Genomic DNA, 14,569 nt, shown 5'->3' with positions numbered 1-14,569 from the left:
CTTAAAACAACTTTCCCTTTGTTTCTATTAGGAAGAAGGCTAATGCAAACATGAGGTGTCTGTGTCCATGTCCTTCCTCTGCCATCACTTTTTGGATTCATTTTGCCTCACTTCAACCAGATTTGACTAAGAATCAGAAATGTCAACGGTTGTTGAATTTGCATGGATTTGTAAAAAAATGAATGAGGCAAAAGAGGAGGGCCTGAAGAAATAAATCCTCAGGGGGAAAAAAACAAAACATTGTCCTTTCCATTGCTTGAGGGAAGCTAACTCTGTCCTATAGAAACATCCAGTCCTCTTTGACTAGTAGACTGAATCACTGCCTTGTGGCAAACCATTCCATGGACTTCCTGAACATTTTGTGAAGAATAATATTGATAATGAGAATAAAAAACATCATGTGGATTTCCACTACTTGTAGCTGTTCATATTCTCAAAGGGGTGGGGTGGGGAAAGGGTGAACCAAGGAGGTTGAATATCACTGTGCGGAACTAAACAAATTGTACTTAACGTAAAAGCAGCTGGAACAGAGAGATGTGATATATGTTACTGCTGAATACAGAGAATAGAATTTGTCTTATTGTAAAATACTAATAAAGTGGATTTTATTTTCAGTTCTGCCATTGTTTTTTGTTTTAGGTCCTGTTTAATATGATTGTAGAAGTGCCTCGTTGGACAAATGCTAAAATGGAGGTAATTAAGAAAAATACCTTGATTATATAGCTATTTATGAAAGTTATGACAGTGCAGTGGCTTCCAATAGTCAGAGTTTAGTCAGAGTGTGGATTACTCTTTACACATAAAATTTTCTGTGTTAAAAAATTAATTTGAAGTTCCACATTCAGACACTTTCCTTGTGATTATAAAAAGTGTTGAAGTTCTAATTTTGTTTCCCTTCTACAGGTGAGTACTGCATCTTGACAGTCCTCTGACTGCAGAGTGCAGCATACCTGCAATAGCGTCCTAGAGTAATGGCTTGCAGGACATTGTCCAATATTTAGTCTTACTCCTGCTTGCTCATAGAGCATTTCACTCAGAGGATTTCATTCCTTTCATTTCTGCTCTATAGTGTGCTAGGCCAAATCCTGACAAATGGAGTTGCAAATGAAAAAGCATTTCCTTGTGACAAAAAAAAAATACTTGGGCACCTCACTGATTGAAAGTATCTACTCTTATAGGGAGACATTTTAAAAGTATAGCCTAGTGGGTTGTTCCTCTGCAGTTACAATATAGAAGCTGAGTACACTTCATCTGTAGTGTTTGTGAAATAACAGATCTCACTAGGATATGTCCTGTCTTCCTGAACATTTGTATTAATTTTAGGTATGCTTCCTGGATGCTTTTAAAGATGTTGGTGGTTGAGCTGTTAACTATTTTGATTATTTAAAATAGCACCAAAGAACCTTCCCAGCCTGTTATTTCAGAATTTTGTTTTCTCCTTTCCCTGATGCTGGAAAATCACTTGAACTGTGTTTACCACCACAGTTGTAAGCAGGGTTACCTTGGATATTTACCTTGTATTTTAAGATGATGATTTATTGTGGAAGCTGAGTTCTCTTTTGCAGAGTTTCCCTTTGACAACGCTATTTGAACTCTTTGTGTAAAGCTCAGGTTGCTCTCCCTCCCCTCTTCTCTGCACATTATGTCAAGGTGTCATATTGCTGTCAATTTGCTGTCCTGTTAGGTTCAGAAATTGGTGGGTTTGGCCTTTTCTGGCTTGATAGAGGAGACCAGATGTAGTTCTCTAATCTGAACTCTTAATGTATTTGAAATTTCCTGCATTAATCGTTAAGGCAGTTGTCTTGCCTTGCCATTGTGTCCTGGCAGTCCTTCAGTCCGGACTGTGGTAAGGTGCTAATACCAGGTCTTGTCTGCACCTCCGTGCTGAGATTCCCTCACATGGAATGGAGACTGTAGGAAATTAAACCCTGCCTTAGGATGACTGTTTCCCACTGTTACATCGCCAGTGCCAGATCTGCTCATCAGGTGGTTGTACTTCTGTTGTTCTTCCCTTGATTTTACTGAAGGTGCTTTTCATGAGACTTTTGTCTGCTGTTGTCAGTTACTCCTCTTTGTCCTGGTTTACATCAAGAAAAAGCATTGTTGAGCTCCACTTCTGTCAAAGTCCCAGGTGGCATGTTCGAGGTCTTCACTGTTAAGTTATGACCAGAAGCAGGTAGAACCAAGTGTGAAACCAGAAATGTGTGAACCTTGATCTCAGCTCTTGGGGAGATTTTACTTGTGGAATCAGTGCATGCTATTGATAGTTCGGTGTGGTTCAAAAAGGTGGAATTCCTTTGGGATGGCTTTGGTGGTGGTGCTTTAGGTAAATTACAAGAATGTTATAAAATGAGTATGGACTAAGGGCTGTGTGCTTGTGCATACAAACTATGTACTGCCTGAGCCAGTGTAACCACTTGAGCCTGTAACAAATGTGATGCCATTCAGGTGAATGTGTGTAAGCCAAGAGCCAAGCTAACATGGATTGGATTGTGGTGTGGAGTGTCAAAAGGATGGTGACAGTGAATTAGCTGATGCCTGGTAGGTAACTCATATGGCAGTGGGTTTGTATTTGAGGTTTTGGGGAGGATGATGACAATAATAAACTGTTCAGCTTTAATTAGTTCAGTCCTTCTATGAGTGCTTCTTTGGGAATAAGAATGCCTTCTATGCTAGCTTAATTTGTTCCAAATCTGCAGTAAGTTGGCATTTGATGACTATGCAGAACTTGTGCTTACTAAAAAGCATTTGTATGCTGAGAGGTGATGGAGAGAAGGGATGTGTGCAACAGGAGAGCAATGAACAGAGGGTGAGAAGGTGAAACATTTCCCCTGTTGCTGTCAAAGCCCCTGTTGTCAGAAAAACTTGTGCCACCATTTGCATGTCTGTTGAACTTGGTATTATGAAGTGCAAGAGCTTCTAACTTAAGTTCCTTTCAGTATTTATGTTTGACCATGACAGTCTCCTTTATAAATTTATGACTTTCTCTTCTAGATTAATTTTTTTTCTTGCATACTCCACAACATTATTTAAAACCTTAATAAGCTGCTTTTTGAACATGACCCTTGAGATTTAGAGTGAGGCCATCATAATTTTAATACTTCTCAAACCACAAGCACATGCTCCCAGATGGATCTTTCTAACTGGTTGGGTACAGAATGAATTGCTTTCCATTTTACCATTCTCTCTCTCTCTCTGTGTCTTTCATGATCTGCTTAGATTGCCACTGAGGAGCCGTTGAATCCCATTAAACAAGATATAAAGAAAGGCAAGCTTCGATATGTGGCAAATATCTTTCCTCACAAGGGTTATATATGGAATTATGGTGCCCTCCCACAGGTAACATTTTTGTTATAATGGTGAAAGTTTTCTGTCTTCTGTGTAAATTGCCTTGTAAATCTTGGGTACTGCCTGAATGCAAATCAGTTGCAAGAGGGATGTTTCTCTTTGATGCATTTGTAAATTAGGATTTTTTTTATGTTGAGCTTTATAGTGTCCATAAATTTTGATCAGAATTTGGGTGTGGGTGTAAATATGTGCTGTGTTTCATGAAGGAGTTAAATGGTCAAGAAATCTTGAATCTTTAGTCTCCATCTCTGTATTGTAGTGACAGAATTAAACTGTCATGGTCTGCCTTTAAAGAATACTTTGTCAAGTAGCCCTTTTCTGCTTAAACAAGGCATTTTTTAAAAAACTAATTTAGGATTTTCATGTATGGCAGCATAAATTTTAATTGGGATTTCTTAATATCTTTAACAAAGAGGAACACAAGGGTTGCTCTTTTTTAGATTAAACCTCAACTGCCTTACTTAACTTTTCTCTGAACTGTGAGACTTTACTGATCGTGACACATTAAAAACTTTGAGCCTTGAAAAAGCCCAACTAATGGCTGAAATTCTCAGTGTAATGAAAAGTTTTAAACTTTTCATTTGGAGGAGGTTTGACCATGGACAGCAGGAGCTAACAGTATTGCTCCTTGTAAAAGTTTTAAACTTTTCATTTCTGTGAATAACAAGTTGGACTTAAATTAGTACTGAAGAACATGATGGAGCTAGAAAAGAGTAATTTTTTTTTTCTTTACACTTAACTGCATAAGCAATGAAAGTTTACTCCCGGAAATCTGCTTAGGTATTTGATCCCTGAAGAGGAGATACCAGGCAGGTGCTGGAGTATAGCAATGAAGTTCTTATCCAGTTAGCAGTCTCAGTAGACAAGGTTTCCAAGCAGGTATAGTTGGGAACCAGCAATTCCATTTAATGTTTTGAAATTTGTGTGCGCCTTAGTACAAAGCCAAAATTAAACATTTGAATATTTTCCTGCACAAAGTGCATTATTTTGGACTGATGACACTTTCCCCAGGAGAAGTGTTCAGCTTGCCTTGTTACCTTGTGAGTCAGAGAGGGCTGGAGATAATTGTCATTTTTATTTTCTGTAATAACTTTAAAATACCAGTTGGATCATTACACCTCCAATTGTTTGAAGACTAGATGGTACTCCAGATTCCTGCTAGCAGCTGTAACAAACAAAATCCATTCAGTGTCTCCGTTATCACAAGAGGACTTTTCATCAGGATTAGCAGTTGCCAGAAGTTCAACTCTAGTATATGGCTTAGATATGTATTTGTGGCTGCTGTTTTATACTGTGGAACAGAGAAGAAAAAAATGACAGTAGGACTACCATTATTGCAGGAGTTGCTGTGCTGTCCAGAGAACAATACCATTCCTAGTGAGCTTTCCTTCTAACCTACAGGTGGAGGGGTGCAGCTGGGCAGGAGAATAATACTGGTATAATGCAGCCTGAAATAAAAAGCACTTTGGAAGAGTATTGGAAAAACAAATTTTAAGTTGAAATCTTCTTTTGATGCCACTTCAGCAATTTTTTGGTAGTGATTCTGCTACCTAAACACCTGACCATTTGCTTGTTCTCAAGAACAAGTTTGAGGTGAAAGTTTGACCATGGACAGCAGGAGCTAACAGTATAGGTCCTTGGAAAAAAAGTTTTGTAACACTTTTTCAACAAAACTTCATTGGACTCAAAATTCTTACCAGGAAAACTTCTCAACTTTAGAATGAGTTACTCATTACTAGCCAGTAAGAGACAAAACAAGTACTGGTCTAGTAATTAAATTAGTATAACTTGGCTATGATTCCTTGTTGGTACAGAGCTCAGAGCAGGGATTTGAACTTGCCTCCTAGAGAAGCTTCTTTGGTCTTAAAACTGTTGGCTGTTCTTGGGAATGTACACGTCTCAAAATACTCAGAAGTATTTCATACCTAGATCTAAAAACTTTAAAAAGCTAATTGAGTGCAGACAAACCCATACCTAGGAGCTTGGTTAGCTCAAAGCCTAGATGTTTTTGAAAGCAACTTAGGTTTGTGCCATGGTATTTAAAGAGTATAAGAAGAATGTAATTGTAGGATGTCCTAGCTTAATCCCACAGCTACTAGTAACCAGAAAAATACATATTCAGGGTCCTCTGATGCCTTACACTTTATCAAATTGCAGTGATTATCTGAGTCACAGATGCAGTTAATATTTTTGTTACTGTGTTCTCAGTAATCCTCATGTTACTTGTCCTGAGTATGAGTCACTCAACGTCAGTCCAGTGGCTGTTTGTTTGTTTGTTTTTTCTTTTCCCATTAAGCAAGCCTGTTCTCAGAAAGCTGATGTTTTTATTGGTGTTTTTATTAACTCTAGTAATTTAGTGGTTAGATGAATTGTAATTGCAGATCAGCTGGTAACTGATAATTCTCTTTCCTTTGACAGACCTGGGAAGATCCAAACCATACAGATAACATTACAGGATGTTGTGGGGATAATGATCCTATTGATGTTTGTGAAATAGGTTCAAAGGTTTGTCTTAATCAGCATTAATTTAATTTATTGGGGTTAATTTAATAATTTGGTAACAACTATTGGAAGAGAAGGGCAGATGGAAAACAAGAAAACATGGTAATAGTCTCAGGCGATGACAAAAGTAGAGGATCTGAGGAGGGACTAGGTAAGGAAATGGTGTTTTTAAAAAAGGAGAAAAAAAGCAGAATTTGGTAAAGTCTCTGTACTGGATAAAAGGGAAAATAAGAGAACACCACCCTGAAGTTCTGTCGCTGCACAGTGAGTTTTGGGTGAAGGAGGAGGGGGTTAAGATTTTTAGGGAAATAAAAGATTTCTTTCTTTTTCCCCCTGTTAGCAGTACTGGCGCTAGGAATAGGTTTCTGAAAGATGAGGAGGTATGGCAGTGTCATGCACATAAAATTACAAGGTCAGACCCACAAAGGAGGTAGGTTTGACTTTTCTCATAGGTTCAAACAGAAGTAGATCCCTCTCCTGTAAAGGAGAAGACAGGAACCTGTTGCAGGATTATGAGATACAGAGTGAATGGATGAAAAAGAGGTGCAGCAAACACCATTAGTAGGTATAGGGGAAGGGTTTAGCTCACTGAAGGAAAATTCTACATATCTGGAGGCAGCAAAGAGTGGAGCAGTCCTCTGTGGTATCAAAGATGGGGTTATGAAATGGATGAGTTTGAAAGAGGGGTCTCTTGGGATATTTTAGGTAAGGGGAAATTTAATTGGTGACCTCAGTGAAGGTGGTTTTATTTGAGGAAAGGAACCTAAAGCTGAATTTCAAGGGATCTAGAAAGAGTTGTAATGGCAACATTAGGTGATAGGGACCAGGTTCCCAGGAAAATGCAAAAAACAGTTGTGCTGATATTTCTGGGGAAGGGGTGTGTGTTTATATCTGTATATTGGAGTCTAGAGGAAGGAACAGAGAAAGCAGAGTGTTAAGGTGCAGGAAAGAGTTAAAAAATTAGTATGAGATACTTTGACTTGCAGTTTGGGTTGAAGATCAAGAAGGTGTGGGGGAAGTAGGGTATAAAAGGAAAAATTTTCTAGCTTGTTGTCTACTTAAGTAAATACTGACTGGAGAATTGAGGGTTGCAGAATAGCAATGGTGGGAGAAAGGCTAATAATGTTAAATAGATGTGTACTGCATTTACAGATTTATCTTGCAATTCTGTTGGCTGCTGGTCAAAAATGTAGTAAAACTATTTTGTCTGTAAGGTAAAAGAGAAATTCTCTGTAGTGTTTTCCAAATCTTTGTAAGGTTATGTTCTGTTTCAGATTCGTTCTTCTGGTGAGATTGTTCAGGTGAAGGTCTTGGGTGTTTTAGCTCTTGTTGATGAAGGAGAGACGGATTGGAAGATAATTGCTATCGGTGTGGATGACCCAGAAGCTCAGAAAATCCATGGCAAGTATTTTTATCTTTCTTAATGCAACTTTTGTCAGCAGCTTGCACAGTAGAATGGTACCTGAGTTTAGGCCACCCAGGACAAGAAGAGGCAGACAGCAGAAAGACAAGACTTTTTGTTGTTGTTGTTGTTGTTGTTTAAATCAGGTGCTTCCTTTAAGAAGGGCATATGTGCTTTCACACTAAGCTTTTGGAAAGGTTCACTTGGATTTTCAAGAGGACCTGTCATGCAGAAAGTCTCTTGACTTCTGAAACACAACTGCCTTAGAAAGTGACCTCTTAAAATTACAGGCTTATCTCCTGTGTAATAGTGCATATTTACCCACTCGGATTATGTAGCATGCTGCTATTTTCCTTGTTGAAAGTGTTTGTTCCTTTTATATTTGCAGGCATTGTGTTGCATTCTGAAAAGGGCTGTACATTTCCAGTGTTCAGTCACTTGTAACTGGGTTACTTCCAGGGTTTGTTGCCTAGTATGAATGATTAGGTTTCACCTTTTAGCTTGAAAACTTGTAAAGGAAACTGCTAATGCTGCTCACCCTACTTTCAGCCTTGATGATGACTAGCTGTGCAGGGGGAAATATCATGTCCAGACTTGTCCTCCTTGTGACCATGCTTCTCGTATCCAAATGGAATTCAAGTACTACAGTGTGTCTATGTGAATAGCACGAGGTGTAATTCCGCTTGCAGACTGTTCAATAAGAAGATGATACAGATGTGTTAAAACTGCAGGGAGTTAGGTTTTTACAGCACAGGTAAAGTGCAGCTTTTCTCTGGATAAATGGAGGTTCACTTCCTCAAATGGAGTGTTACTGGGAATAATGAGAATTAAGTGAGGAGGTTTGTTTGAAAGTTAGTGATTGTTATGAGATCAAAAACCATATATACCATCAGGTATGTATGATCAGAGCCTGCCCTTTGTTGGTAGGGAGCACCAACGCAGAGAGTGGCCTTTCTGTAGGAATAGGGCTATCCAGTAGCTTTTTAAGGAATTATGTTTCTTGGCCATTGAGGCTTTTTCCTGGTTTCTGAATGTAAAGTAAGTATATCACTGGACTGGCCCTTCATTCTCAGTTTTCTTACAGGTTGCTTTCACGTGGAGAATACTTGGCTTGTGGGGAAAGAAGGGGAGAAGAGGAGATGAGGAAAAGGAAACTCTTGGGTTGATGCTGATTAAAATCATTGGGCAGATGAATTACTACATAGTGTTTATGACACTCTAACTACTTTGACAGTTAGAGATTAAGAAGTTCAGCTTAAGGAAATAGTAAGTAATAGTTTGCTGTTAAATGTTAGTATCAATTTAAACCTCTCTATAATGTGTAGTGAAATGTGATATAAGTGTCAGTAGTTAAAAGACAAGTAATTAGCACTTTATTTCTATACACTGTTCTGTTTAACTCTTACCTTTTTTCCTTAACAATTTCTGAGAGAGTTTAATCAGAAAAGTGGTTGAGAGAATGTAAAAGGAGTCTACTAAGTAGGGGCAAAACTGGGACAATTTATGCCATTGGGTTAAGCAGCTCTATTTGAAAGCCCTCTGTTTTGTTTTTTCAGGTAATGACTGATTTGTCAGCTGTGTTACAGCTTTAGTTCGTTTGGGAGGGGAGTAAGAGTTTTAGTCTTGTTTTAAAAGGGGGGCGGGGAAGGGAAAAATGGGCAAGCCATCACCTGTAGTTGATTTCTGTGTGCGTCCTTTCTTATCAGAGAGTAGGTGCAAAACCTCAAGAACGGAACTGTCCTTCTGAGGTTCAGAGAAGTGCAGAAATATTTATCCAGTTTAATACGATTTCCCTTTGGGATTGGAGTTGCAGTCCAGAATTTACAAAAGGAAAGTAAAAGGGGAAAAAAAAAAAGGCCCCCATCTGCTTTCACAAAACATGATTAGCTTGCAGTGTTTAACAGCAGTCCTTCTTCAGTCTCAAAAAACAAACAAATCTGTTGGAGTAGGCAGTACAATATGTCCTTTTATACTTGTTTTTCCCCCTTCCCAAAGTTGTTAATTATTTCAGCATAAAGGGATAGCAGCTACAGATAAAACTGGTATCTCCCTCAATAATTGACATGCTGCTGTGTTACGGTGGTGGCATCCTAGGAAAAGATGAGGCTAAGTGTTGCCTTTGAAGTCTGTCCAGTCCTTTTTTGTATCGTTTGTTAAACGTTTCAAATTGGACTGAGAATCATCACATTTGCTTTCAGCTCAGTATCTGCACAGCCCCCAGTGAACATTTGGAAAAGATAATTCTGAGACACCAGAGTGGTGATTACTTGCAAACCCCATCCTGAGCCCGTGCAGTGTGTTAACTCCTCTTGCTGCTTTAAGCACACCCCAGGTACTCTGTATATTCTCCTTCTGGGATTGTGATCGTTCTCGTAAGTGCAATTGATTTTTCTGAGACTTCACAGAACTTAAAACTAAGCAGTCCTAACTTCTGAGCAGTTCTCATTGTTTATTCATAGCACTCCACTGTACTGTGTCCTGCAGGCATTTATTGATAAATACTGGTTTAAATTGGAAACCCTGCCTAGAACACTCTCTTTCACACAGAGCAATGAGAAACTCTAGTTTATAGTGACAATACCCAGGAATGATAAGGAATGCTTAGCAGCTATTCAACTGGGAACTGTGTCATTAATGGAAATAGCAGGGGCTTAGTGTCTTTTTGGACTGATTTTGGAAGGTAATCTGTTTGAAATTATAGCACTTAATACTGGTGGGCATGGGGACAATCTCGCTCCAAATCCAAGCTGTATGTCAGATGATGTGTCACGATATGTCAGGTGTCTGTATGTGAGTTTCTTTTACACTAAAACTGGACATCTTAAGATTAATCTTACTTCAATAAGATCTGTCTGTGGCTACCTGAAAACCACTGTGTTGTCTTTCTCCTCGGGCAGTTGCTAGGCAGACGGCCGTTAGTGGACCAGCAAAGCAACTTCAGACCAAGCAAGTCTGGGGAAGGGCCTAAAAGCTCCCCACACACTGAAACACTAAATCTTGGAGGTGTAATAGGCCTGTCTGCTTTTTTTGTTGTTGTTGTTTGCTTGTTTTTTGTAAAATACTAGCCAGGAGAAGCAGCAAATACTTGGAGTGGAAAGGCTGCTTAACTGCTTATCTCATAATTTGGATTTTATTTAATATATTGGAATTCACATATCTGATGTACTTTACAAGGTTGGGCTTGGAAAGGATGAGTGATATTTTTGTGCTGTAATTTGGTCTAAATGTATATGGCATCTTCATGTTGGACAAGAGGTTTTGAAAATCACTGGCAGTTGAAGCAGGAAGTGTGTTTGAAGCAGCTTATGAGAAGTCTGACTTTCAAAAGGTCATCTTACCTTCCCTGAGCAAATTGGACAAATCATGTATGCTGGATGGCATTTTGGAGGTGATTTACCAGCCTGGAATCTTAGCAGCTGTTTTTCGCTCTTGCTCATGGAAAGATGCCTGGATATATTCAACAGCAGTTGGTGATGTCTACTGGCTTTGTTGCGCTACCCTTTGCTGGCACTGGTACAGTTAACTGTGCTATGTTGCCGTGCTTCTTTTCCAATATGCAACTCAAGATTGGCTTTTTGCGTTAAGTGATCAAACCCTAAATGGTAAAAACAAAGCATATTGCATACTTTGTACCATATATTGTTATAGACCCTTGCATGTGAGTGTATTTATACGCAGAGAAGCAGCAGAGGCCCTGAAAACTTTTGTTGTGGATTTGTGTAAGCATTCAATATAAAGAAATTAATTATCTGTACTGAGGCTCCCTTCCTACCCCCTCACACCATGCTGCACAAAATACAGCAAATGCCTTTATATGGAATGTAGCTGCTGCTTCCTGTAAATGTTTATAAGATGTTATTAAAAACATATGTCCTCTCTTCCCACAGACCTTGTTTAGAAGGCTTGCTGCAAGCATGTTGTTTTAGCTTTGCTTGCAAGAAGCAGCATCTGTTGTACTAAAAATGGTAGTTTTGTACAAATGCTTTTGTTGCTCTCTTTTGTAAAGCCAGATAGAATGGGGATCTGCGTTTGCATTGGCTTTCTCCCTTGACAGAGAGCTAACAGCAATTGTTTGTGCCAACCTCTATAGATTTTCCTTATTGAGACTAAACTGCCACCCTTAATGTGATTAGCCATCTCTTTTTAATCCTTGGTGCTTAACTTTGGTGCCCATTAAAATGGGACCTATGGTTGTACGTAGGCAGTATAAGGAAATTGTCACCAGTGGGTACGTGGTGATAATGTACCTGCAGGAGCCTGACCTTTCTGCTCTGTCACTCTGAGCAGGGCTTGCTTGCAGAGATGAAACCACATTAAGCCTGGTACATGCTTGCTACTCCTGTACTTGCTCGGCCCCTTTTGACACCAGTGTAAGTACATAGCTCTAAGGGAAGGTAAGCACTCAGGGTCAGAAAAAAGTGTCTAACCGTATCTGCTGCAGAAAGGACATGTAAGTTTGTTTGGTTTTTTGTTTCGTTTTTTTTAATTAGAATATGCAGCTAGCTTTTACAGATATTAGTGCAGTAAATCACTACTGCTTACTGTGATCTCTTCTTTTACCTTTCTTTGCTTACTCCTCTGTTTTCTGAGTATACTTTTCTCCTTCTCCCCCTGATATCCCAAAGATGCTGTTTGGATTTCAAAGTGAAGGACAAGCTGTCTTTCAAGCTTTTCTATGGCACCTTTTAATGAGCTGAAGAGGTAGTTGTTGAGTGATGCGAGAGCTGCTGTTTTCCTTATATTTTGTGCTATGTGCTGACTCCACAGCGACAGGATCTTTTTTCTTTTTTTTTTCCTTTCTTTTTTTTTTGGTTGCGCCATTGCACTTTTTCCTGCTGCTTGGCACCAACTCCTATTATAATACAGATGTTCTTGTTGTTTTGTTGGGTTTTTTTTTCTTCAACCATTTAAGCTTCATTTGGTGCCTAGTAGCTGTCTTTCATAACAAAAAATAGTGAAGTGAAGCATGGGGATGAAGGAGTGTAACTTGCAAGGAACAAAGGAAATAAAAGCAACCACTGTCCCCCTTCTTACGTCCTCAAAACCAGAGTATACAGCAGCCAGTACTTTAGGGGCCATATAATGCTGTAGCCTGATTCTGTGTAGTCATTTTACCTAGGCAAGGTATTTTCCAGTAGAGGGAGTGTGGAATTCAGAGAGATGATTCTATCCATGAAGGTGGTCATCCCTATCTTAAGGAGGTAATGAAAGCCTGCCCCAAAGCCTATTCTAATATTTGAGTCCTTTAAAGAAATACAAACAGAGCCTATAAATAAGGAGCAACAGGTGGAGAAGGGCCCAAGTGTCAGTGGACAGTAAAGCACTTTTGGTAAACAGTTTTTATAGGAATGGGAGGCAAATAACCAAGTAGGAGGAATGGAAAAGCAGAGTTAGGAGAGAATTTTGCTGGAACAGGAACCAGAAAAAAGGAGCAGCAGTCTGAGAAAGTATGCTTGAATTTAAGTAGTGTCTGAAGATGGAGATCTAGAGTTCATCCACTGCTGGGAGCCAAGGAAATCACTGCAGCAGCCTGGTTTGCTTTACAGACTTGAGGAGATACTGTGTCTTCAAAAAACAAATATTAGAAATTGTGAGTTCAAACCTCAAAAGAAGAGGAGATGACAAAGGCTCAAGATGGGAGGAGGGATGTTCCCTTGTTTGTAGAGAACAGGATGATATGCTGGGGCCCTGAAACTGATTGAATTGGTGCTGCAGTTTTATTAGTGCCCAAATGAAGCATCCTGCCTCCCACCAAGACCCCACCCTTTTATAAATCATTCCTTCTTGGTTGGTCTCACCCACCCCAGGGAAAGGCTTCTTGTACTCTTGAACATGTATTCCAGCTAGAAGACCTGCTTCTAGCACAGCCTTATGTGCCCTTGCTTTTTTCTGGGATTCTGCCAATGAAACTCCCTAATCTTCTGCAGGCAGATGGCCAGCAGCCAAATTCAAAATGTGTTTTACTCCAAGTCCATAAACACATAGCCCTATTAAGTGCATGCAGAAGCAAAAATTTACGTAGGGTTCGTCAAAGTTTTATGTTTTATTCTTTGGGTAGTGTGTGATCCATTGGAATTTGGGAGTGGCATCTATCAGATGCCTGTGGACACTCAGCATATCTTCTCGCATAGGTTTGGTCAAACAGTTCAGTCGACATGTCATCTCTCTTGGTGGTCTACAGAGAATTGAATGGTCTGTAGCACAGCACTTTTTCTCTTCTACTGTTCTCTTTAGAAATACTTGAATGTCTTTTTTCAGGTTCACAGACTAGATTTTAAAAAGACATTTAGGCACTTAAAGATGGAAAGCACGTGACTAGGTGTCAATTCTGTGGACTAAGCAACTCTGAAGATCTGTTTTATAGGACTGGATAGACAGAAGAGTATCCATCAGGAATCACTGCCAAACAGGAGATGTCAGCGAGTGAGGTGTACCTATGGGAGAAGAGAATGAAGTAGCCAAGCAGCATGGAGAGAGAGCAAGAGGCAATCAGGAAGGCAGAAATGAGCAAGTGACTTGCAAAACACTAGAGAAGGAGAATAACACCATGGAAGGTGGCCTGGGCAGACTGAGGTTATGAAATAGCTGGAAGACTGTGTGCAAAGCACAGCAATAACAAGTCAGCTCCCATTTCCATCAGAAGTGACTGTAGGAGGGATATAGATGGAAGGAGAAGGATTACACCAGCTACCAGAAGTACTTGGCTTCTGGAAAGGACAAAATCCTTTACTGTATCAAAATCAATTAGAATTGCATTGAAGGCTTTTCCATATAAACATATTGCCAGAGAGTTAATTTGCCAAGGGGCTGATAGGACCACCTCATTGCAAATGACAGGAGTGATGGTAGTCTCGCAGGACAACCTGGTAAAATTTGATATGCACAGCAGAAGTAAACGTTTAAGATCATGAACTGCATCTTTGCTATAGCAGTATAGCCCTCAAGCGGAATTACTGTGTGACTGTTTAATCTCTCTGTACCCACTGTGGCAGTGTTCATCTCTGCCTCCCAAGGGTGTCCTGCAAATGGCATGCGTTCCTCTTTGTGTCCTGTTCCATCTTTGCACGGTAGGATTATAGAGGTAAAGGTAGAATTGGCTTATCACTGTGAGTATACAGATATCATGGGGTTATCAGTAGAGTTAGTGTTTAGTGCTCCTGGCACATGTCTGTCTTGTATCTAATGGGCTGAATTTGGAAGTAATGTGAGCAAAGGGATGCCTTTAATATAACTTTGAGAAGTCAAGCCTGTATTTTGTTTTGAGGTGCTGGTTTAAAAATCCATGTGTTGAAATTGTTTTTACTACCTATTCTTTCA

At 39.5% G+C, this 14,569-nt stretch overlaps 1 protein-coding gene across 3 annotated transcripts in view; it reads left to right on the top strand.

The window, feature by feature from the left end:
- Positions 1-14,569, top strand: part of PPA2 (inorganic pyrophosphatase 2) — a 38,721-nt gene that overhangs the window by 11,753 nt on the left and 12,399 nt on the right. For all 3 annotated transcript variants that reach the window (XR_005932685.1, XR_005932686.1, XM_030019209.1), the window contains exons 4-7: positions 640-693; positions 3,220-3,339; positions 5,767-5,853; positions 7,125-7,251. Coding sequence is in view for 1 of the 3 variants with exons in the window: in XM_030019209.1 (XP_029875069.1) it covers positions 640-693; positions 3,220-3,339; positions 5,767-5,853; positions 7,125-7,251 (388 nt within the window). In the remaining 2 variants the exon portion in view is untranslated. The remainder of the gene's footprint in view (positions 1-639; positions 694-3,219; positions 3,340-5,766; positions 5,854-7,124; positions 7,252-14,569) is intronic.

Source organism: Aquila chrysaetos, chromosome 1 (genome assembly GCF_900496995.4).
Source record: "Aquila chrysaetos chrysaetos chromosome 1, bAquChr1.4, whole genome shotgun sequence".
NCBI classification, from domain to species: domain Eukaryota; kingdom Metazoa; phylum Chordata; class Aves; order Accipitriformes; family Accipitridae; genus Aquila; species Aquila chrysaetos.
The sequence above is the reverse complement of the archived record's forward strand: the minus strand, read 5'-3'. Positions and strand labels throughout refer to the sequence as shown.